Raw genomic sequence first — 24,577 nt, forward strand, 5'->3', positions numbered from 1 at the left:
CCTCTTCTCCACCTCTCCTCTCCATCCTCTGCTCTACTTCCCATCCTCCCCATCCTCTGCTCTCTACTCCCCATCCTCTGCTCTTCTCCTCTCCCATCCTCTGCTCTACCTCCCATCCTCTGCTCTCCTCCCATCCTCTCCCATCCCATCCTCTGCTCTCCTCTCCCATCCTCTCTGCTCTCCTCTCCCATCATCCTCTCCTCTCCCATCCTCTGCTCTCTCTCCCATCCTCTGCTCTCCTCCCATCCTCTCCCCTCCTCTCCCATCCTCTGCTCTCCCTCTCCCATCCTCTGCTCTACTCTCCCCATCCTCTGCTCTACTCTCCATCCTCTGCTCTCCTCTCCCATCCTCTGCTCTCCCTCTCCCATCCTCTGCTCTCCTCTCCCATCCTCTCCCCTCCTCTCCCCTCCTCTCCCATCCTCTCCTCTCCTCTCCCATCCTCTGCTCTCCTCTCCCATCCTCTGCTCTACTCTCCCATCCTCTGCTCTACTCACCTCTCCTCTCCCATCCTCTGCTCTACTCTCCCATCCTCTGCTCTACTCTCCCATCCTCTGCTCTCTCTCCCATCCTCTCCATCCTCCTCTGCTCTCCTCTCTCCTCTCTCCTCTGTTCATCCTCTCCCATCCTCTGCTCTCCCATCCTCTGCTCTACTCTCCCATCCTCTGCTCTACTCTCCCATCCTCTGCTCTCCTCCCATCCTCTCTGCTCTCCTCTCCCATCCTCTGCTCTCCCATCCCCTACTCCTCTGCTCTCCTCTCCCATCCTCTCCCCTCCTCTGCTCTCCTCTCCCATCCTCTGCTCTACTCTCCCATCCTCTGCTCTCCTCTCCCCTTCTCTCCCCTCCTCTCCCATCCTCTCCTCTCCCATCCTCTGCTTTCCTCTCCCATCCTCTACTCTCCTCTTCCATCCTCTGCTCTACTCTCCTCTCCCATCCTCTGCTCTACTCTCCTATCCTCTGCTCTACTCTCCTATCCTCTGCTCTACTCTCCTATCCTCTGCTCTACACTCCTCTCCCATCCTCTGCTCTACACTCCTCTCCCATCCTCTGCTCTCCCATCCCATGCTCTCCTGTCCCATCCTATGTTCTCCACCATCCTCTCATCTCCTATCCTCTCTTCTCTCTCAATCTCTCCTCCCCATCCTCTAACCTCTTCTCCCCTCTCATCCTTTCCTCTCCTCTCCACCATCCTCTCCTCTCCCATTCTATCCTCTCCTCTCCCATCATTTCCTCTCTTCTCTCATCCTCTCCTCTCTTCTCTCATCCTCTCCTCTACCATCCTTTTCTCTCAGTCCTCTCCTTTCCCATCCTCTCCTCTCTCAACCTCTCCTCTCTGCTCCTCCACCATCCTCTCCTCTCCCATCCTCTCTTCTCCACCATCCCCTCCTCTCCCATCCTCTCTTCTCCACCATCCCCTCCTCTCCATCCTCTCTCCACCATCCCCTCCTCTCCCATCCCCTACTCTCCCATCCTCTCTTCTCCACCATCCCCTCCTCTCCCATCCTCTCATCTCCCATCCCCTCTCTCTCCCATCCTCTCATCTCCATCCTCTCTTCTCCACCATCCCCTCCTCTCCCATCCTCTGCTCTTCTCCACCATCCTCTCCCATCCCTCTCTCTCTCTCTCCTCCATCCCTCTCTCCCATCCTCTGCTCTCTCCCATCCTCTGCTCTACTCTCCTCTCCCATCTCTGCTCTGCTCTACTACTCTCTCCTCTCTCCATCCTCTGCTCTCCACCATCCTCCATCTCCCATCCTCTGCTCTCCACCATCCCTTCCTCTGCTCTACTCTCCCATTCCTCTCAATCTCTCTCTCCCCATCCTCTCTGCTCTACCTCTCATCCATCCTCTGCTCTCCACCATCCTCTCCAATTCTATCCTCTCCTCTCCCATCATTTCCTCTCCTCTCATCCTCTCTCCTCTCCCATCCTCTCCTCTTCCATCCTCTTCTCTCAGTCCTCTCCATCCTCTGCTCTCCTCTCCTCTCCCTCCTCAACCTCCTCTCCCATCCTCTCTCTCCACCATCCCCATCTCTGCTCTCTTCTCCCATCCTCTGCTCTCCTCTCCCATCCTCTGCTCTACCATCTCCATCCCTGCTCTCCTCTCTCCCATCCTCTGCTCTACTCTCCCATCCTCTCTTCTCCACCCATCCCTCCCATCCTCTGCTTCTCTGCATCTCTCCTCTCCCATCCTCTCTTACTCCCATCCCCTGCTCTCCTCTCCCATCCTCTGCTCATCTCTCCCATCCTCTGCTCTCCTCCTCTCCCATCCTCTGCTCTCTCCTCTCCCATCCTCTGCTCTCTCCTCTCCCATCCTCTGCTCTACTCTCCTCCCATCCTCTGCTCTCCTCTCTCCCATCCTCTGCTCTACTCTCCCATCCTCTACTCTCCCATCCTCTGCTCTCCTCTCCCATCCTCTCCTCTCCCATCCTCTCTTCTCATCCTCTGCTCTCCTCTCCCATCCTCTGCTCCTCTCCCATCCTCTGCTCTTTCTCCATCCTCTCCTCTCTCCCATCCTCTGCTCTCCTCTCCCATCCTCTACTCTCCATCCCTGCTCCTCTCCCATCCTCTGCTCTCCTCTCCATCCTCCTCTCCTCTCTCTCCCATCCTCTGCTCTCTCTCCTCTCCACCATCCTCTCCTCCTCTTCCATCCTCTCTTCTCCACCATCCTCCTCTCCCATCCTCTGCTCTACTCTCCTATCCTCTGCTCTCTCTACATGCTCTCTCCTGCTCCCAATCCCCTCCTATGCTCTCCTCTCCCTCCCATCCTCTTCTCCACCATCCCCTCCTCTCCCCTATCCTCTCTTCTCTCATCCTCTTCTCCACCATCCTCCTCTCTTCTCCCATCCTCTCTCTTCCTCTCCCATCCTCTCCTCTCCCATCCTCTCCTCTCCCCATCCTCCTTCTCTCATCCTCTCCCTCTCTCTCATCCTCTCCTCCACCATCCCCTCCTCTCCTCATCTCCCATCCTCTCTTCTCCACCATCCCCTCCTCTCCCATCCTCTCTTCTCCACCATCCCCTCCTCTCCATCCTCTGCTCTACTTCCCTCCTCTCCCATCCTCTGCTCTACTTTCCTCTCCCATCCTCTCTCTACCATCCCCTCCCATCTCTCTGCTCTACTCTCCCATCCTCTGCTCTACTCCTCTCCCATCCTCTGCTCTACTCTCCCATCCTCTGCTCTACTCTCCCATCCTCTGCTCTACTCTCCCATCCTCTGCTCTACTCTCCCATCCTCTGCTCTACCTCTCCCATCTCTGCTCTCCTCTCCCATCCTCTGCCCTCTCCCATCCTCTCTCTCCCCATCCTCTCCTCTCTCTCCCATCCTCTGCTCTCCCCATCCTCTCTGCTCTCTCTCCCATCCTCTGCTCTCCTCTCCATCCTCTGCTCTCCTCCCATCCTCTGCCTCACCTCTCCTCTCCCATCCTCTGCTCTCCTCTCCATCCTCTGATCCTCTCCATCCTCTGCTCTCCTCTCCCATCCTCTGCTCCACCATCCTCTCCCATCCTCTCCCCTCTCCTCCCAGAGTCCTCTCCCATCCTCTCCCCTCCTCTCCCATCCTCTCATCTCTACAGTCCTCCCATCCTCTGCTCTACTCCTCTCCCATCCTCCTGCTGCTCTACTCTCTCCTACTCTCCCATCCTCTCTCTGCTCTCTCTCCTCTCCCATCCTCTGCTCTACTCTCCCATCCTCTGCTCTACTCATCCCATCCTCTTCTCTCATCACCCATCCCATCCTCTCCTCTCCTCCTCTCCCCATCCTCTCCCTCTCTCTCATCTCCCATCCTCCACCATAAAACTCTCCCATCCTCTGCTCTACTCTCCCATCCTCTGCTCTCCACCAATTCCTCTCCCATCCTCTCAGCTCTACCATCTCCCATCCTCTGCTCCTTACTCTCCCATCCTCTGCTCTACTCTCCCATCCCTGCTCTCCTCTTCCATCCTCTGCTCTACTCTCCCTCTCCCAATCCTCTCCACTCTCCACCTCCCATCCTCTCCCATACCTCTCCCATCCTCTGCTCTACTCCCCATCCTCTGCTCACCCGTCAGCCTCCCCATCCTCTGCTCTCTACTCTCCCATCCAATCTGCCTCCATCTCCCATCCTCTGCTCTACTCCCATCCTCTGCTCTCCATCATCCATCTGCTCTCCTCTCCCATCCTCTCCCTCTCCCATCCTCTGCTCTCCTCTCCATCCTCTGCTCTCCTCTCCCATCCTCTGCTCTCCTCTCCCATCCTCTGCATCCTCTCCTCTCCCATCCTCTGCTCTCCAGTCTCCCATCCTCTGCTCTCCTCTCCCATCCTCAAACCTCTCCCTCTCAGCCACCCGAACCTCTCCCCTCCCAGCCATGCTCTCCAGCACAGTCCCATCCTCTGCTCTACTCTCCCATCCTCTCTCATCCTCTCCCCTCCTCTCCCCAGTCCTCTCCTCTCCTCTCCCATCCACTCAGCCTACTCTCCGCAGCCAGCTGCTCTACTCAATCACAGCTCAGCCATTTACTCAGTCAGCTCCTCCTCTCAGCCATCCTCTGCTCTACTCTCCCTCTCCCATCCTCTGCTCTACTCTCCTCTCCAGTAAATTCAAATTGCTCTAACTCTCCCATCCTCTGCTCTACCAGCCTCCATCCCATCCAGTCCTAACAGCCCCATCCTCCAGCCATCCTCTGCCAGTCTACTCAGCCCCATCCTATGCAATTAGTCTCCCATCAGCCAGCTACTCTCCCATCCAGTCTGCTCTACTCTCCCATCCTCTGCCAGACAGTTAGTCAGACATTAGTCAAGCCAGTCCTCTCCCAGTCAGCTCTCCATCCTCTGCTCTAGTCCCATCCTCTGCTCTAGAATCTCCCTCTCCCATCCAGTCAGCCTGCCAGGCTACTCTCCTCTTCCATCCTCTGCTCTACTCAGCCTCTTCCATCCTCTGCTCTCCTTCCATCCTCTGCTCTCCACTGTCTTCCATCCTCCAGTCCTCCTCTCCCATCCTCTGCCACCTACTCTCCCATCCTCTGCTCTACTCTCAGTCTATCCTCTGCCTACTCTCCTATCTGGCTCTAGTCTCTCCTATCCTCCCAGCTCTAGCCAATCTACACTCCTCTCCCATTCTCTGCTCTAGTCAACCATCCTCTGCTCCAGTCTCCTATCCTCTGCTCTAGCCTCCTATCCTCTGTCAGTCTCTACTCTCCACTGTCCCTCTCCATCCTCTGCTCTACTCTCCCATCCTCTGCTCTACTCTCCTATCCTCTGCTCTACTCTCCTATCCTCTGCTCTACTCTACACGCCTCTCCTATCCTCTGCTCTACTGTCTCTAATCAGACAGCTCCACTCTCCTATCCTCTGCTCTACTCTCAACCTCCCATCCTCTCTCTACTCTCCTATCCTCTGCTCTGTCTCCTCTCCCATCCTCTGCTCTACTCTCCATCCTCTGCTCTCCAGTCCGTGTCTCTCCTTCTCCATCCTCTGCTCTACTCTCCTATCCTCTGCTCTACTCTCCTCTCCTATCCTCTGCTCTACTCTCCTCTCCCATCCTCTGCTCTACTCTCCTATCCTCTGCTCCTATCTCCTTCCCATCCTCTGCCTCCAGTCCCTCCCATGCTCCAGCTCTACTCTCCTATCCTCTGCTCTACTCTCCTATCCTCTGCTCTACTCTCCTATCCTCTGCTCTGCTCTACTCTCCTCTCCCATCCTCTGCTCTCCCATCCTCTGCTCTCCCCTCCCATGCTCTCCTGTCCCATCCTATGTTCTCCACCATCCTCTCATCTCCCATCCTTCTGTTCTCCACCATCCTCTTCTCTTTTCTCCTATCCTCTCTTCTCTCTCTCATTCTCTCCTCCCCATCCTCTCACCTCTTCTCCCCTCTCATCCTTTCCTCTCCCCTCCACCATCCTCTCCTCTCCCATTCTATCCTCTCCTCTCTCATCCTCTCCTCTCTTCTCTCATCCTCTCCTCTACCATCCTTTCCTCTCAGTCCTCTCCTTTCCCATCCTCTCCTCTCTCAACCTCTCCTCTCCGCTCCTCCACCATCCTCTCCTCTCCCATCCTCTCTTCTCCACCATCCCCTCCTCTCCACATCCTCTCTTCTCCACCATCCCTCCTTCTCCCATCCCCTCTTCTCCACCATCCCCCTCCTCTCCCATCCCCTCCTCTCCCATCCTCTCTTCTCCACCATCCCCTCCTCTCCCATCCCCTCTTCTCCACCATCCCTCCTCTCCCATCCCCTCTTCTCCCATCCTCTCTTCTCCACCATCCCCTCCTCTCCCATCCTCTCTTCTCCACCATCCCCTCCTCTCCCATCCCCTCTTCTCCACCATCCCCTCCTCTCCCATCCCTCCCTCTCCCCATCCTCTCTTCTCCACCATCCCCTCCTCTCCCATCCCCTCCTCTCCCATCCTCTCTTCTCCACCATCCCCTCCTCTCCCATCCTCTCTTCTCCACCATCCCCTCCTCTCCCATCCCTTCTCCTCTCCCATCCTCCTTCTCCACCATCCCCTCCTCTCCCATCCTCTCTTCTCCACCATCCCTCCTCTCCCATCCCTCCTCTCCCATCCTCTCTTCTCCACCATCCACTCCTCTCCCATCCTCTCATCTCCCATCCTCTCTTCTCCACCATCCCCTCCTCTCCCATCCTCTCTTCTCCACCATCCCCTCCTCTCCCATCCTCTCTTCTCCACCATCCTCTTCTCCACCATCCCCTCCTCTCCCATCCTCTCTTCTCCACCATCCCCTCCTCTCCCATCCTCTCTTCTCCACCATCCCCTCCTCTCCCTTCCTCTCTTCTCCACCATCCCCTTCTCCACCATCCCCTCCTCTCCCATCCTCTTCTCCACCATGCTCTCCCAATCCTCTCCACTCCTCCACCATCCTCTCCTCTCCCATCCTCTCTTCTCCACCATCCTCTTCTCCACCATCCTCTCCTCACCCGTCCTCTCCCATCCTTTACTTTCATCTCCTCTCCAAATCCTCCTCTCCAATCCTGACCTCTCATCTCCCATCCTCTCCTCTCCTTTCCCATCCTCTCCTCTCCCATCCTTTTCTCCACCATGCTCTCCTCTCCCATCCTCTCCTTTCCCATCCTCTCCTCTCTCAACCTCTCCTCTCCGCTCCTCCACCATCCTCTCCTCTCCCATCCTCTCCAATCCTCTCCTCTCCAATCCTCTCTCCCATTCTCCTCTCCCATCATCCTCTCTTCTCCACCATCCTTTCCTCTCCCATGATTGTTTCCAGATTTGTCCTCCCAGAGTTCCTTGGAAAGGATGTGAAAGAGAGACAATGCCACCCGAAGAGTTGGAGGAGGATGAGACACTCAGCGGAGAGTGATTATACACATGCAAGCACAAACACACAGTCCTACCATTATCCAGGTAGTGTGTTAGGTTGTGCAGGGCGATCCTCTCCATACATCTCTCCTGCTGTCTTTTGACCACACAGTCGGAGTTCTCGGAATACATGGAGCACACCTGGAACTCTCTCACACACACACACACACACACACACACACACACACACACACACACACACACACACACACACACACACACACACACACACACACACACACACACACACACACACACACACACACACACACACACACACACACACACACACACACACACACACACACAGTAAATTCAAATTGACTTGAACTGTGTAGCTGTTGTTAACGTCATCTGTCTATTTATAAAAAACAGTTTGCAATTTGCCTAGAAGCAGGTAACCAGCCAGCCAACCAGCCAGCCAGTCAACCAATTAGTCAGCAAACCAGGCAGTCAGCCAGCCAACCAGCCAGCCAGTCAACCAATTAGTCAGCAAACCAGGCAGTCAGCCAGCCAACCAGCCATCCAACCTGTCAGTCAGCCTTCCAGTCAGCCAGCAACCAGTCAGCTAGCCAGTCAGCCAACCAGTCAGCCAGCCAGTCAGCCAGCCAGCCAGTCAGCCAGCCAGTCAGTCAACCAGTCAGCCAGCCAGCCAACCAGCCATCCAACCTGTCAGTCAGCCTTCCAGTCAGCCAGCAACCAGTCAGCTAGCCAGTCAGCCAACCAGTCAGCCAGCCAGTCAGCCAGCCAGTCAGCCAGCCAGTCAGCCAGCCAGCCAGTCAGCCAACCAGTCAGCCAGCCAGCCAACCAGACAGCCAGCCAGCCAACCAGTCAGCTAGCCAGTCAGCCAGCCAACCAGCCAGCCAGGCAGCCAGCCAACTAGGCAGCCAACCAGTCAGTCAGCCAATCTCCCAGCCAGCCAATCAGTCACAGTCAGTCAGACAGTTGATCAGCCAGCCGGTCAGGCAGGCAGTCAACCAGTCAGCCTTCCAGTCAGCCAACCAAGCAGCCAGCCTGTCAACCTTCCAGTCAGTCAGTCAACCTTCCAGTCAGCCAACCAGTCAGCCAACCAGTCAGCCAACCAGTCAGCCAACCAGTCAGCCAACCAGCCAGCCAACCAGCCTTCCATTCAGCCAGCCAACCAGTCAGTCAGCCAGCTAGCCAGCCAGCCAGCCAGCCAATGAATCAGCCAGCCATTTAATCAGTCAGCCAGCCAGTTAATCAGACAGCCATCCAGTCAGCCAGCAATCCAGCCAGTTAGCCAACCAGTCAGCCAACCAGTCAGCCAACCAGTCAGCCAACCAGTCTGTCAGCCAGCCAACCAGTCAGCCAGCCATCCATTCAGCCAGCCAACCAGTCAGCCAACCAGTCAGTCAGCCAGCCAACCAGTCAGCCAGCCAGCCTTCCATTCAGCCAGCCAACCAGTCCGCCAGCTAGCCAGCCAGCCAGCCAGCCAATGAATCAGCCAGCCATTTAATCAGTCAGCCAGCCAGTTAATCAGACAGCCATCCAGTCAGCCAGTCAGCCAGCCATCCAGTCAGCCAACCTGCCAGCCAGCCAGCCAGTTAATCAGCCAGCCAGTCATCCAGTTAACCAGACAGCCAGCCAACCAATCAGCCAGCCAGTTAATCAGCCAGCCAGACAGCCAGCCAACCAAACATTCAGCCAGTTAATCAGCCAGCCAGTCATCCAGTTAACCAGACAGTCAGCCAGCCAATCAGCCAGCCAGTTAATGAGCCAGCCAGACTGCCAGCCAACCAGTCAGCCAGACAGTTAGTCAGACAGTTAGTCAGCCAGCCAGTCAGGATTTCCCAGAAACAATACATTTACATATAATGTGCAGAATAGTAAATAGTGCTGCTGATCATTCATGTTCTCTCTGAGAATCTCTCAGCTCTGTACCACATGGCCAAGTGTTCACAAAGAGCTATTTGGAATGGCTTGTTTACTGAAGGTGAATGTCTATATGTCTGTCCTATCTAGTCCTTCTCCACTGTGTCCTATCCAGTCCTTCTCCACTGTGTGTCCTATCTATCCCTTCTCCACTGTGTGTCCTATCCAGTCCTTCTCCACTGTGTGTCCTATCTAGTCCTTCTCCACTATGTCCTATCCAGTCCTTCTCCACTGTGTGTCCTATCTATCCCTTCTCCACTGTGTGTCCTATCCAGTCCTTCTCCACTGTGTCCTATCCAGTCCTTCTCCACTGTGTCCTATCCAGTCCTTCTCCACTGTGTGTCCTATCTAGACCTTCTCCACTGTGTGTCCTATCTAGTCCTTCTCCACTGTGTGTCCTATCTAGTCCTTCTCCACTGTGTGTCCTATCCAGTCCTTCTCCACTGTGTGTCCTATCTAGTCCTTCTCCACTGTGTGTCCTATCTAGTCCTTCTCCACTGTGTGTCCTATCTAGTCCTTCTCCACTGTGTCCTATCCAGTCCTTCTCCACTGTGTCCTATCTATCCCTTCTCCACTGTGTGTCCTATCCAGTCCTTCTCCACTGTGTGTCCTATCCAGTCCTTCTCCACTGTGTGTCCTATCTAGTCCTTCTCCACTGTGTCCTATCCAGTCCTTCTCCACTGTGTCCTATCTATCCCTTCTCCACTGTGTGTCCTATCTATCCCTTCTCCACTGTGTGTCCTATCCAGTCCTTCTCCACTGTGTCCTATCCAGTCCTTCTCCACTGTGTGTCCTATCTATCCCTTCTCCACTGTGTGTCCTATCCAGTCCTTCTCCACTGTGTCCTATCCAGTCCTTCTCCACTGTGTGTCCTATCCAGTCCTTCTCCACTGTGTCCTATCCAGTCCTTTTCCACTGTGTCCTATCTAGTCCTTCTCCACTGTGTCCTATCCAGTCCTTCTCCACTGTGTCCTATCCAGTCCTTCTCCACTGTGTCCTATCTAGTCCTTCTCCACTGTGTCCTATCTAGTCCTTCTCCACTGTGTCCTATCTAGTCCTTCTCCACTGTGTCCTATCTAGTCCTTCTCCACTGTGTCCTATCCAGTCCTTCTCCACTGTGTCCGATCCAGTCCTTCTCCACTGTGTCCTATCCAGTCCTTCTCCACTGTGTCCTATCCAGTCCTTCTCCACTGTGTCCTATCTAGTCCTTCTCCACTGTGTCCTATCCAGTCCTTCTCCACTGTGTCCTATCCAGTCCTTCTCCACTGTGTCCTATCCAGTCCTTCTCCACTGTGTCCTATCCAGTCCTTCTCCACTGTGTGTCCTATCCAGTCCTTCTCCACTGTGTGTCCTATCCAGTCCTTCTCCACTGTGTGTCCTATCCAGTCCTTCTCCACTGTGTGTCCTATCCAGTCCTTCTCCACTGTGTGTCCTATCCAGTCCTTCTCCACTGTGTGTCCTATCTAGTCCTTCTCCACTGTGTGTCCTATCCAGTCCTTCTCCACTGTGTCCTATCTAGTCCTTCTCCACTGTGTCCTATCCAGTCCTTCTCCACTGTGTGTCCTATCTAGTCCTTCTCCACTGTGTGTCCTATCCAGTCCTTCTCCACTGTGTGTCCTATCCAGTCCTTCTCCACTGTGTGTCCTATCCAGTCCTTCTCCACTGTGTGTCCTATCCAGTCCTTCTCCACTGTGTGTCCTATCTATCCCTTCTCCACTGTGTGTCCTATCCAGTCCTTCTCCACTGTGTGTCCTATCTAGTCCTTCTCCACTGTGTCCTATCCAGTCCTTCTCCACTGTGTGTCCTATCCAGTCCTTCTCCACTGTGTGTCCTATCCAGTCCTTCTCCACTGTGTCCTATCCAGTCCTTCTCCACTGTGTCCTATCCAGTCCTTCTCCACTGTGTCCTATCTAGTCCTTCTCCACTGTGTCCTATCCAGTCCTTCTCCACTGTGTCCTATCCAGTCCTTCTCCACTGTGTCCTATCCAGTCCTTCTCCACTGTGTCCTATCCAGTCCTTCTCCACTGTGTGTCCTATCCAGTCCTTCTCCACTGTGTGTCCTATCCAGTCCTTCTCCACTGTGTGTCCTATCCAGTCCTTCTCCACTGTGTGTCCTATCCAGTCCTTCTCCACTGTGTGTCCTATCCAGTCCTTCTCCACTGTGTGTCCTATCTAGTCCTTCTCCACTGTGTGTCCTATCCAGTCCTTCTCCACTGTGTCCTATCTAGTCCTTCTCCACTGTGTCCTATCCAGTCCTTCTCCACTGTGTGTCCTATCTAGTCCTTCTCCACTGTGTGTCCTATCCAGTCCTTCTCCACTGTGTGTCCTATCCAGTCCTTCTCCACTGTGTGTCCTATCCAGTCCTTCTCCACTGTGTGTCCTATCCAGTCCTTCTCCACTGTGTGTCCTATCTATCCCTTCTCCACTGTGTGTCCTATCCAGTCCTTCTCCACTGTGTGTCCTATCCAGTCCTTCTCCACTGTGTCCTATCTATCCCTTCTCCACTGTGTGTCCTATCCAGCCCTTCTCCACTGTGTGTCCTATCCAGTCCTTCTCCACTGTGTGTCCTATCTAGTCCTTCTCCACTGTGTCCTATCTATCCCTTCTCCACTGTGTGTCCTATCTATCCCTTCTCCACTGTGTCCTATCTATCCCTTCTCCACTGTGTGTCCTATCCAGTCCTTCTCCACTGTGTGTCCTATCCAGTCCTTCTCCACTGTGTGTCCTATACAGTCCTTCTCCACTGTGACGTATCTAGTCCTTCTCCACTGTGTCCTATCTAGTCCTTCTCCACTGTGTCCTATCTATCCCTTCTCCACTGTGTGTCCTATCTATCCCTTCTCCACTGTGTGTCCTATCTAGTCCTTCTCCACTGTGTGTCCTATCTAGTCCTTCTCCACTGTGTGTCCTATCTAGTCCTTCTCCACTGTGTGTCCTATCTAGTCCTTCTCCACTGTGTGTCCTATCTAGTCTTTCTCCACTGTGTGTCCTATCTAGTCCTTCTCCACTGTGTGTCCTATCCAGTCCTTCTCCACTGTGTGTCCTATCCAGTCCTTATCCACTGTGTGTCCTATCCAGTCCTTCTCCACTGTGTCCTATCTAGTCCTTCTCCCACTGTGTGTGTCTAGTCCTTCTCCTATCTAGTCCTTCCTTCTCCACTGTGTGTCCTATCCAGTCCTTCTCCACTGTGTGTCCTATCCAGTCCTTCTCCACTGTGTGTCCTATCCAGTCCTTCTCCACTGTGTCCTATCTAGTCCTTCTCCACTGTGTGTCCTATCTAGTCCTTCTCCACTGTGTGTCCTATCTAGTCCTTCTCCACTGTGTCCTATCCAGTCCTTCTCCACTGTGTGTCCTATCCAGTCCTTCTCCACTGTGTGTCCTATCCAGTCCTTCTCCACTGTGTGTCCTATCCAGTCCTTCTCCACTGTGTCCTATCCATCCCTTCTCCACTGTGTGTCCTATCTAGTCCTTCTCCACTGTGTGTCCTATCCAGTCCTTCTCCACTGTGTGTCCTATCTAGTCCTTCTCCACTGTGTGTCCTATCCAGTCCTTCTCCACTGTGTGTCCTATCCAGTCCTTCTCCACTGTGTCCTATCCATCCCTTCTCCACTGTGTGTCCTATCTAGTCCTTCTCCACTGTGTGTCCTATCCAGTCCTTCTCCACTGTGTGTCCTATCCAGTCCTTCTCCACTGTGTGTCCTATCTAGTCCTTCTCCACTGTGTGTCCTATCCAGTCCTTCTCCACTGTGTGTCCTACATATCCCTTCTCCACTGTGTGTCCTATCTAGTCCTTCTCCACTGTGTCCTATCCAGTCCTTCTCCACTGTGTGTCCTACCTATCCCTTCTCCACTGTGTGTCCTATCTATCCCTTCTCCACTGTGTGTCCTATCTAGTCCTTCTTCACTGTGTGTCCTATCCAGTCCTTCTCCACTGTGTGTCCTATCTAGTCCTTCTCCACTGTGTGTCCTATCTAGTCCTTCTCCACTGTGTGTCCTACCTATCCCTTCTCCACTGTGTGTCCTACCTAGTCCTTCTCCACTGTGTGTCCTATCCAGTCCTTCTCCACTGTGTGTCCTATCCAGTCCTTCTCCACTGTGTGTCCTATCCAGTCCTTCTCCACTGTGTGTCCTATCCAGTCCTTCTCCACTGTGTCCTATCTAGTCCTTCTCCACTGTGTGTCCTATCCAGTCCTTCTCCACTGTGTGTCCTACATATCCCTTCTCCACTGTGTGTCCTATCTAGTCCTTCTCCACTGTGTCCTATCCAGTCCTTCTCCACTGTGTGTCCTACCTATCCCTTCTCCACTGTGTGTCCTATCTATCCCTTCTCCACTGTGTGTCCTATCTAGTCCTTCTTCACTGTGTGTCCTATCCAGTCCTTCTCCACTGTGTGTCCTATCTAGTCCTTCTCCACTGTGTGTCCTATCTAGTCCTTCTCCACTGTGTGTCCTACCTATCCCTTCTCCACTGTGTGTCCTACCTATCCTTCTCCACTGTGTGTCCTATCTAGTCCTTCTCCACTGTGTCCTATCTAGTCCTTCTCCACTGTGTGTCCTATCCAGTCCTTCTCCACTGTGTGTCCTATCTAGTCCTTCTCCACTGTGTGTCCTATCCAGTCCTTCTCCACTGTGTGTCCTATCCAGTCCTTCTCCACTGTGTGTCCTATCCAGTCCTTCTCCACTGTGTGTCCTATCTAGTCCTTCTCCACTGTGTCCTATCTAGTCCTTCTCCACTGTGTGTCCTATCCAGTCCTTCTCCACTGTGTGTCCTATCCAGTCCTTCTCCACTGTGTGTCCTATCCAGTCCTTCTCCACTGTGTCCTATCTAGTCTTTCTCCACTGTGTGTCCTATCTAGTCCTTCTCCACTGTGTGTCCTATCCAGTCCTTCTCCACTGTGTGTCCTATCCAGTCCTTATCCACTGTGTGTCCTATCCAGTCCTTATCCACTGTGTGTCCTATCCAGTCCTTCTCCACTGTGTCCTATCTAGTCTTTCTCCACTGTGTGTCCTATCTAGTCCTTCTCCACTGTGTGTCCTATCCAGTCCTTCTCCACTGTGTGTCCTATCCAGTCCTTATCCACTGTGTGTCCTATCCAGTCCTTCTCCACTGTGTCCTATCTAGTCCTTCTCCACTATGTCCTATCTAGTCCTTCTCCACTATGTCCTATCCAGTCCTTCTCCACTGTGTGTCCTATCTATCCCTTCTCCACTGTGTGTCCTATCCAGTCCTTCTCCACTGTGTCCTATCCAGTCCTTCTCCACTGTGTCCTATCCAGTCCTTCTCCACTGTGTGTCCTATCTAGACCTTCTCCACTGTGTGTCCTATCTAGTCCTTCTCCACTGTGTGTCCTATCTAGTCCTTCTCCACTGTGTGTCCTATCCAGTCCTTCTCCACTGTGTGTCCTATCTAGTCCTTCTCCACTGTGTGTCCTATCTAGTCCTTCTCCACTGTGTGTCCTATCTAGTCCTTCTCCACTGTGTCCTATCCAGTCCTTCTCCACTGTGTCCTATCTATCCCTTCTCCACTGTGTGTCCTATCCAGTCCTTCTCCACTGTGTGTCCTATCCAGTCCTTCTCCACTGTGTGTCCTATCTAGTCCTTCTCCACTGTGTCCTATCCAGTCCTTCTCCACTGTGTCCTATCTATCCCTTCTCCACTGTGTGTCCTATCTATCCCTTCTCCACTGTGTGTCCTATCCAGTCCTTCTCCACTGTGTCCTATCCAGTCCTTCTCCACTGTGTGTCCTATCTATCCCTTCTCCACTGTGTGTCCTATCCAGTCCTTCTCCACTGTGTCCTATCCAGTCCTTCTCCACTGTGTGTCCTATCCAGTCCTTCTCCACTGTGTCCTATCCAGTCCTTTTCCACTGTGTCCTATCTAGTCCTTCTCCACTGTGTCCTATCCAGTCCTTCTCCACTGTGTCCTATCCAGTCCTTCTCCACTGTGTCCTATCTAGTCCTTCTCCACTGTGTCCTATCTAGTCCTTCTCCACTGTGTCCTATCTAGTCCTTCTCCACTGTGTCCTATCCAGTCCTTCTCCACTGTGTCCGATCCAGTCCTTCTCCACTGTGTCCTATCCAGTCCTTCTCCACTGTGTCCTATCCAGTCCTTCTCCACTGTGTCCTATCTAGTCCTTCTCCACTGTGTCCTATCCAGTCCTTCTCCACTGTGTCCTATCCAGTCCTTCTCCACTGTGTCCTATCCAGTCCTTCTCCACTGTGTCCTATCCAGTCCTTCTCCACTGTGTGTCCTATCCAGTCCTTCTCCACTGTGTGTCCTATCCAGTCCTTCTCCACTGTGTGTCCTATCCAGTCCTTCTCCACTGTGTGTCCTATCCAGTCCTTCTCCACTGTGTGTCCTATCCAGTCCTTCTCCACTGTGTGTCCTATCTAGTCCTTCTCCACTGTGTGTCCTATCCAGTCCTTCTCCACTGTGTCCTATCTAGTCCTTCTCCACTGTGTCCTATCCAGTCCTTCTCCACTGTGTGTCCTATCTAGTCCTTCTCCACTGTGTGTCCTATCCAGTCCTTCTCCACTGTGTGTCCTATCCAGTCCTTCTCCACTGTGTGTCCTATCCAGTCCTTCTCCACTGTGTGTCCTATCCAGTCCTTCTCCACTGTGTGTCCTATCTATCCCTTCTCCACTGTGTGTCCTATCCAGTCCTTCTCCACTGTGTGTCCTATCTAGTCCTTCTCCACTGTGTCCTATCCAGTCCTTCTCCACTGTGTGTCCTATCCAGTCCTTCTCCACTGTGTGTCCTATCCAGTCCTTCTCCACTGTGTCCTATCCAGTCCTTCTCCACTGTGTCCTATCCAGTCCTTCTCCACTGTGTCCTATCTAGTCCTTCTCCACTGTGTCCTATCCAGTCCTTCTCCACTGTGTCCTATCCAGTCCTTCTCCACTGTGTCCTATCCAGTCCTTCTCCACTGTGTCCTATCCAGTCCTTCTCCACTGTGTGTCCTATCCAGTCCTTCTCCACTGTGTGTCCTATCCAGTCCTTCTCCACTGTGTGTCCTATCCAGTCCTTCTCCACTGTGTGTCCTATCCAGTCCTTCTCCACTGTGTGTCCTATCCAGTCCTTCTCCACTGTGTGTCCTATCTAGTCCTTCTCCACTGTGTGTCCTATCCAGTCCTTCTCCACTGTGTCCTATCTAGTCCTTCTCCACTGTGTCCTATCCAGTCCTTCTCCACTGTGTGTCCTATCTAGTCCTTCTCCACTGTGTGTCCTATCCAGTCCTTCTCCACTGTGTGTCCTATCCAGTCCTTCTCCACTGTGTGTCCTATCCAGTCCTTCTCCACTGTGTGTCCTATCCAGTCCTTCTCCACTGTGTGTCCTATCTATCCCTTCTCCACTGTGTGTCCTATCCAGTCCTTCTCCACTGTGTGTCCTATCCAGTCCTTCTCCACTGTGTCCTATCTATCCCTTCTCCACTGTGTGTCCTATCCAGCCCTTCTCCACTGTGTGTCCTATCCAGTCCTTCTCCACTGTGTGTCCTATCTAGTCCTTCTCCACTGTGTCCTATCTATCCTTCTCCACTGTGTGTCCTATCTATCCCTTCTCCACTGTGTCCTATCTATCCCTTCTCCACTGTGTGTCCTATCCAGTCCTTCTCCACTGTGTGTCCTATCCAGTCCTTCTCCACTGTGTGTCCTATACAGTCCTTCTCCACTGTGACGTATCTAGTCCTTCTCCACTGTGTCCTATCTAGTCCTTCTCCACTGTGTCCTATCTATCCCTTCTCCACTGTGTGTCCTATCTATCCCTTCTCCACTGTGTGTCCTATCTAGTCCTTCTCCACTGTGTGTCCTATCTAGTCCTTCTCCACTGTGTGTCCTATCTAGTCCTTCTCCACTGTGTGTCCTATCTAGTCCTTCTCCACTGTGTGTCCTATCTAGTCTTTCTCCACTGTGTGTCCTATCTAGTCCTTCTCCACTGTGTGTCCTATCCAGTCCTTCTCCACTGTGTGTCCTATCCAGTCCTTATCCACTGTGTGTCCTATCCAGTCCTTCTCCACTGTGTCCTATCTAGTCCTTCTCCACTGTGTGTCCTATCTAGTCCTTCTCCACTGTGTGTCCTATCCAGTCCTTCTCCACTGTGTGTCCTATCCAGTCCTTCTCCACTGTGTGTCCTATCCAGTCCTTCTCCACTGTGTCCTATCTAGTCCTTCTCCACTGTGTGTCCTATCTAGTCCTTCTCCACTGTGTGTCCTATCTAGTCCTTCTCCACTGTGTCCTATCCAGTCCTTCTCCACTGTGTGTCCTATCTAGTCCTTCTCCACTGTGTGTCCTATCCAGTCCTTCTCCACTGTGTGTCCTATCCAGTCCTTCTCCACTGTGTCCTATCCATCCCTTCTCCACTGTGTGTCCTATCTAGTCCTTCTCCACTGTGTGTCCTATCCAGTCCTTCTCCACTGTGTGTCCTATCTAGTCCTTCTCCACTGTGTGTCCTATCCAGTCCTTCTCCACTGTGTGTCCTATCCAGTCCTTCTCCACTGTGTCCTATCCATCCCTTCTCCACTGTGTGTCCTATCTAGTCCTTCTCCACTGTGTGTCCTATCCAGTCCTTCTCCACTGTGTGTCCTATCCAGTCCTTCTCCACTGTGTGTCCTATCTAGTCCTTCTCCACTGTGTGTCCTATCCAGTCCTTCTCCACTGTGTGTCCTACATATCCCTTCTCCACTGTGTGTCCTATCTAGTCCTTCTCCACTGTGTCCTATCCAGTCCTTCTCCACTGTGTGTCCTACCTATCCCTTCTCCACTGTGTGTCCTATCTATCCCTTCTCCACTGTGTGTCCTATCTAGTCCTTCTTCACTGTGTGTCCTATCCAGTCCTTCTCCACTGTGTGTCCTATCTAGTCCTTCTCCACTGTGTGTCCTATCTAGTCCTTCTCCACTGTGTGTCCTACCTATCCCTTCTCCACTGTGTGTCCTACCTAGTCCTTCTCCACTGTGTGTCCTATCCAGTCCTTCTCCACTGTGTGTCCTATCCAGTCCTTCTCCACTGTGTGTCCTATCCAGTCCTTCTCCACTGTGTGTCCTATCCAGTCCTTCTCCACTGTGTCCTATCTAGTCCTTCTCCACTGTGTGTCCTATCCAGTCCTTCTCCACTGTGTGTCCTACATATCCCTTCTCCACTGTGTGTCCTATCTAGTCCTTCTCCACTGTGTCCTATCCAGTCCTTCTCCACTGTGTGTCCTACCTATCCCTTCTCCACTGTGTGTCCTATCTATCCCTTCTCCACTGTGTGTCCTATCTAGTCCTTCTTCACTGTGTGTCCTATCCAGTCCTTCTCCACTGTGTGTCCTATCTAGTCCTTCTCCACTGTGTGTCCTATCTAGTCCTTCTCCACTGTGTGTCCTACCTATCCCTTCTCCACTGTGTGTCCTACCTATCCCTTCTCCACTGTGTGTCCTATCTAGTCCTTCTCCACTGTGTCCTATCTAGTCCTTCTCCACTGTGTGTCCTATCCAGTCCTTCTCCACTGTGTGTCCTATCTAGTCCTTCTCCACTGTGTGTCCTATCCAGTCCTTCTCCACTGTGTGTCCTATCCAGTCCTTCTCCACTGTGTGTCCTATCCAGTCCTTCTCCACTGTGTGTCCTATCTAGTCCTTCTCCACTGTGTCCTATCTAGTCCTTCTCCACTGTGTGTCCTATCCAGTCCTTCTCCACTGTGTGTCCTATCCAGTCCTTCTCCACTGTGTGTCCTATCCAGTCCTTCTCCACTGTGTCCTATCCAGTCCTTCTCCACTGTGTCCTATCTAGTCCTTCTCCACTGTGTGTCCTATCTAGTCCTTCTCCACTGTGTGTCCTATCTAGTCCTTCTCCACTGTGTGTCCTATCTAGTCCTTCTCCACTGTGTGTCCTATCCAGTCCTTCTCCACTGTGTCCTATCTAGTCCTTCTCCACTGTGTGTCCTATCTAGTCCTTCTCCACTGTGTCCTATCTAGTCCTTCTCCACTGTGTGTCCTATCTAGTCCTTCTCCACTGTGTCCTATCTAGTCCTTCTCCACTGTGTGTCCTATCTAGTCCTTCTCCACTGTGTCCTATCTAGTCCTTCTCCACTGTGTGTCCTATCTAGTCCTTCTCCACTGTGTCCTATCCAGTCCTTCTCCACTGTGTGTCCTATCCAGTCCTTCTCCACTGTGTGTCCTATCCAGTCCTTCTCCACTGTGTGTCCTATCCAGTCCTTCTCCACTGTGTGTCCTATCCAGTCCTTCTCCACTGTGTGTCCTATCTAGTCCTTCTCCACTGTGTGTCCTATCCAGTCCTTCTCCACTGTGTGTCCTACATATCCCTTCTCCACTGTGTGTCCTATCTAGTCCTTCTCCACTGTGTGTCCTATCCAGTCCTTCTCCACTGTGTGTCCTATCCAGTCCTTCTCCACTGTGTCCTATCCATCCCTTCTCCACTGTGTGTCCTATCTAGTCCTTCTCCACTGTGTGTCCTATCCAGTCCTTCTCCACTGTGTGTCCTATCCAGTCCTTCTCCACTGTGTGTCCTATCTAGTCCTTCTCCACTGTGTGTCCTATCTAGTCCTTCTCCACTGTGTGTCCTATCTAGTCCTTCTCCACTGTGTGTCCTATCCAGTCCTTCTCCACTGTGTGTCCTATCCAGTCCTTCTCCACTGTGTGTCCTATCCAGTCCTTCTCCACTGTGTGTCCTATCCAGTCCTTCTCCACTGTGTCCTATCCATCCCTTCTCCACTGTGTGTCCTATCTAGTCCTTCTCCACTGTGTGTCCTATCCAGTCCTTCTCCACTGTGTGTCCTATCTAGTCCTTCTCCACTGTGTGTCCTATCCAGTCCTTCTCCACTGTGTGTCCTATCATATCCTTCTCCACTGTGTGTCCTATCCCTTCTCCACTGTGTGTCCTATCTAGTCCTTCTCCACTGTGTGTCCTACCTATCCCTTCTCCACTGTGTGTCCTATCTATCCCTTCTCCACTGTGTGTCCTATCTAGGGCTTCTTCACTGTGTGTCCTATCCAGTCCTTCTCCACTGTGTGTCCTATCTAGTCCTTCTCCACTGTGTGTCCTATCTAGTCCTTCTCCACTGTGTGTCCTACCTATCCCTTCTCCACTGTGTGTCCTACCTAGTCCTTCTCCACTGTGTGTCCTATCTAGTCCTTCTCCACTGTGTGTCCTATCTAGTCCTTCTCCACTGTGTGTCCTATCCAGTCCTTCTCCACTGTGTGTCCTATCCAGTCCTTCTCCACTGTGTGTCCTATCCAGTCCTTCTCCACTGTGTCCTATCTAGTCCTTCTCCACTGTGTCCTATCTAGTCCTTCTCCACTGTGTGTCCTATCCAGTCCTTCTCCACTGTGTGTCCTATCCAGTCCTTCTCCACTGTGTGTCCTATCCAGTCCTTCTCCACTGTGTCCTATCTAGTCCTTCTCCACTGTGTGTCCTATCCAGTCCTTCTCCACTGTGTGTCCTATCATATCCCTTCTCCACTGTGTGTCCTATCTAGTCCTTCTCCACTGTGTCCTATCCAGTCCTTCTCCACTGTGTGTCCTACCTATCCCTTCTCCACTGTGTGTCCTATCTATCCTTCTCCACTGTGTGTCCTATCTAGTCCTTCTTCACTGTGTGTCCTATCCAGTCCTTCTCCACTGTGTGTCCTATCTAGTCCTTCTCCACTGTGTGTCCTATCTAGTCCTTCTCCACTGTGTGTCCTATCCTATCCCTTCTCCACTGTGTGTCCTATCCTAGTCCTTCTCCACTGTGTGTCCTATCAAGTCCTTCTCCACTGTGTCCTATCTAGTCCTTCTCCACTGTGTGTCCTATCCAGTCCTTCTCCACTGTGTGTCCTATCTAGTCCTTCTCCACTGTGTGTCCTATCCAGTCCTTCTCCACTGTGTGTCCTATCCAGTCCTTCTCCACTGTGTGTCCTATCCAGTCCTTCTCCACTGTGTGTCCTATCCAGTCCTTCTCCACTGTGTGTCCTATCTAGTCCTTCTCCACTGTGTCCTATCTAGTCCTTCTCCACTGTGTGTCCTATCCAGTCCTTCTCCACTGTGTGTCCTATCCAGTCCTTCTCCACTGTGTGTCCTATCCAGTCCTTCTCCACTGTGTCCTATCCAGTCCTTCTCCACTGTGTCCTATCTAGTCCTTCTCCACTGTGTGTCCTATCTAGTCCTTCTCCACTGTGTGTCCTATCTAGTCCTTCTCCACTGTGTGTCCTATCTAGTCCTTCTCCACTGTGTGTCCTATCTAGTCCTTCTCCACTGTGTCCTATCCAGTCCTTCTCCACTGTGTGTCCTATCCAGTCCTTCTCCACTGTGTGTCCTATCCAGTCCTTCTCCACTGTGTGTCCTATCCAGTCCTTCTCCACTGTGTCCTATCCAGTCCTTCTCCACTGTGTCCTATCTATCCCTTCTCCACTGTGTGTCCTATCCATCCCTTCTCCACTGTGTGTCCTATCCAGTCCTTCTCCACTGTGTGTCCTATCCAGTCCTTCTCCACTGTGTCCTATCCAGTCCTTCTCCACTGTGTCCTATCTAGTCCTTCTCCACTGTGTGTCCTATCTAGTCCTTCTCCACTGTGTGTCCTATCTAGTCCTTCTCCACTGTGTGTCCTATTCCTTCTCCACTGTGTGTCCTATCTAGTCCTTCTCCACTGTGTGTCCTATCTAGTCCTTCTCCACTGTGTGTCCTATCCAGTCCTTCTCCACTGTGTCCTATCTAGTCCTTCTCCACTGTGTGTCCTATCTAGTCCTTCTCCACTGTGTCCTATCTAGTCCTTCTCCACTGTGTGTCCTATCTAGTCCTTCTCCACTGTGTCCTATCCAGTCCTTCTCCACTGTGTGTCCTATCCAGTCCTTCTCCACTGTGTGTCCTATCCAGTCCTTCTCCACTGTGTGTCCTATCCAGTCCTTCTCCACTGTGTGTCCTATCCAGTCCTTCTCCACTGTGTGTCCTATCCAGTCCTTCTCCACTGTGTCCTATCCAGTCCTTCTCCACTGTGTCCTATCTAGTCCTTCTCCACTGTGTGTCCTATCCAGTCCTTCTCCACTGTGTGTCCTATCCAGTCCTTCTCCACTGTGTGTCCTATCCAGTCCTTCTCCACTGTGTGTCCTATCCAGTCCTTCTCCACTGTGTCCTATCCAGTCCTTCTCCACTGTGTCCTATCCAGTCCTTCTCCACTGTGTCCTATCCAGTCCTTCTCCACTGTGTGTCCTATCCAGTCCTTCTCCACTGTGTGTCCTATCCAGTCCTTCTCCACTGTGTGTCCTATCTAGTCCTTCTCCACTGTGTGTCCTATCCAGTCCTTCTCCACTGTGTCCTATCCAGTCCTTCTCCACTGTGTCCTATCCAGTCCTTCTCCACTGTGTCCTATCCAGTCCTTCTCCACTGTGTCCTATCTAGTCCTTCTCCACGGTGTCCTATCTAGTCCTTCTCCACTGTGTGTCCTATCCAGTCCTTCTCCACTGTGTCCTATCCAGTCCTTCTCCACTGTGTCCTATCCAGTCCTTCTCCACTGTGTCCTATCCAGTCCTTCTCCACTGTGTCCTATCCAGTCCTTCTCCACTGTGTGTCCTATCTAGTCCTTCTCCACTGTGTGTCCTATCTAGTCCTTCTCCACTGTGTGTCCTATCTAGTCCTTCTCCACTGTGTGTCCTATCTAGTCCTTCTCCACTGTGTGTCCTATCTAGTCCTTCTCCACTGTGTGTCCTATCTAGTCCTTCTCCACTGTGTCCTATCCAGTCCTTCTCCACTGTGTGTCCTATCCAGTCCTTCTCCACTGTGTGTCCTATCTAGTCCTTCTCCACTGTGTGTCCTATCTAGTCCTTCTCCACTGTGTCCTATCCAGTCCTTCTCCACTGTGTGTCCTATCCAGTCCTTCTCCACTGTGTGTCCTATCCAGTCCTTCTCCACTGTGTCCTATCCAGTCCTTCTCCACTGTGTGTCCTATCTAGTCCTTCTCCACTGTGTGTCCTATCCAGTCCTTCTCCACTGTGTGTCCTATCCAGTCCTTCTCCACTGTGTGTCCTATCCAGTCCTTCTCCACTGTGTGTCCTATCCAGTCCTTCTCCACTGTGTGTCCTATCCAGTCCTTCTCCACTGTGTGTCCTATCCAGTCCTTCTCCACTGTGTGTCCTATCCAGTCCTTCTCCACTGTGTGTCCTATCCAGTCCTTCTCCACTGTGTGTGTGTCCTGGTTTACTCACCACCGGCAGGAGGAGAATGGTAATCAGCAGGAGGCCTCTCATCTTGACCAGAGAGGTGTACAGCAAGGGTGTGTGTGTGTGTGTGTGTGTGTGTGTGTGTGTGTGTGTGTGTGTGTGTGTGTGTGTGTGTGTGTGTGTGTGTGTGTGTGTGTGTGTGTGTGTGTGTGTGTGTGTGTGTGTGTGTGTGTGTGTGTGTGTGTGTGTGTGTGTGTGTGTTCCAACCAAGTAATCCACAGAAAAAGCTCCCGTCAGCTCGACTGCACTCCAGCAGTCATTAGAACACAGAGGGTCTGAAACAGAGACAAGGACCTGACATTAGACCTAATATGAAGACATTACAACATAAACATAGGGCATACTCTACTGTTTAGTCTTCTACAGGCCTCTACTCTACTGTTTAGTCTTCTACAGTCCTCTACTCTACTGTTTAGTCTTCTACAGTCCTCTACTCTACTGTTTAGTCTTCTACAGGCCTCTACTCTACTGTTTAGTCTTCTACAGGCCTCTACTCTACTGTTTAGTCTTCTACAGTCCTCTACTCTACTGTTTAGTCTTCTACAGTCCTCTACTCTACTGTTTAGTCTTCTACAGTCCTCTACTCTACTGTTTAGTCTTCTACAGTCCTCTACTGTTTAGTCTTCTCTACAGTCCTCTACTGTTTAGTCTTCTACAGGCCTCTACTCTACTGTTTAGTCTTCTACAGGCCTCTACTCTACTGTTTAGTCTTCTACAGTCCTCTACTCTCTACTGTTTAGTCTTCTACAGGCCTCTACTCTACTGTTTAGTCTTCTACAGGCCTCTACTCTACTGTTTAGTCTTCTACAGGCCTCTACTCTACTGTTTAGTCTTCTACAGTCCTCTACTCTACTGTTTAGTCTTCTACAGGCCTCTACTCTACTGTTTAGTCTTCTACAGGCCTCTACTCTACTCCTCTACTCTTTAGTCTTCTACAGTCCTCTACTCTACTGTTTAGTCTTCTACAGGCCTCTACTCTACTGTTTAGTCTTCTACAGGCCTCTACTCTACTGTTTAGTCTTCTACAGTCCTCTACTCTACTGTTTAGTCTTCTACAGGCCTCTACTCTACTGTTTAGTCTTCTACAGGCCTCTACTCTACTGTTTAGTCTTCTACAGTCCTCTACTCTACTGTTTAGTCTTCTACAGTCCTCTACTCTACTGTTTAGTCTTCTACAGGCCTCTACTCTACTGTTTAGTCTTCT

General features: G+C 52.0%; 1 protein-coding gene across 2 annotated transcripts in view; it reads right to left on the reverse strand.

Moving 5' to 3' along the window:
* Positions 1-23,473, reverse strand: part of LOC124041060 (pituitary adenylate cyclase-activating polypeptide type I receptor-like) — a 116,914-nt gene extending 93,441 nt beyond the window's left edge. For both annotated transcript variants that reach the window (XM_046358227.1, XM_046358226.1), the window contains exons 1-2: positions 23,359-23,473; positions 7,336-7,441 (exon numbers count right to left, since the gene is read on the reverse strand). In XM_046358227.1, the coding sequence (XP_046214183.1) occupies positions 7,336-7,441; positions 23,359-23,400 (148 nt within the window). In that variant the 5' untranslated portion in view covers positions 23,401-23,473. The remainder of the gene's footprint in view (positions 1-7,335; positions 7,442-23,358) is intronic.
* Between the last annotated feature and the right edge of the window lie 1,104 nt (positions 23,474-24,577).

This window comes from Oncorhynchus gorbuscha, linkage group LG08 (genome assembly GCF_021184085.1).
Source record: "Oncorhynchus gorbuscha isolate QuinsamMale2020 ecotype Even-year linkage group LG08, OgorEven_v1.0, whole genome shotgun sequence".
Taxonomy (NCBI): Eukaryota; Metazoa; Chordata; class Actinopteri; order Salmoniformes; family Salmonidae; genus Oncorhynchus; species Oncorhynchus gorbuscha.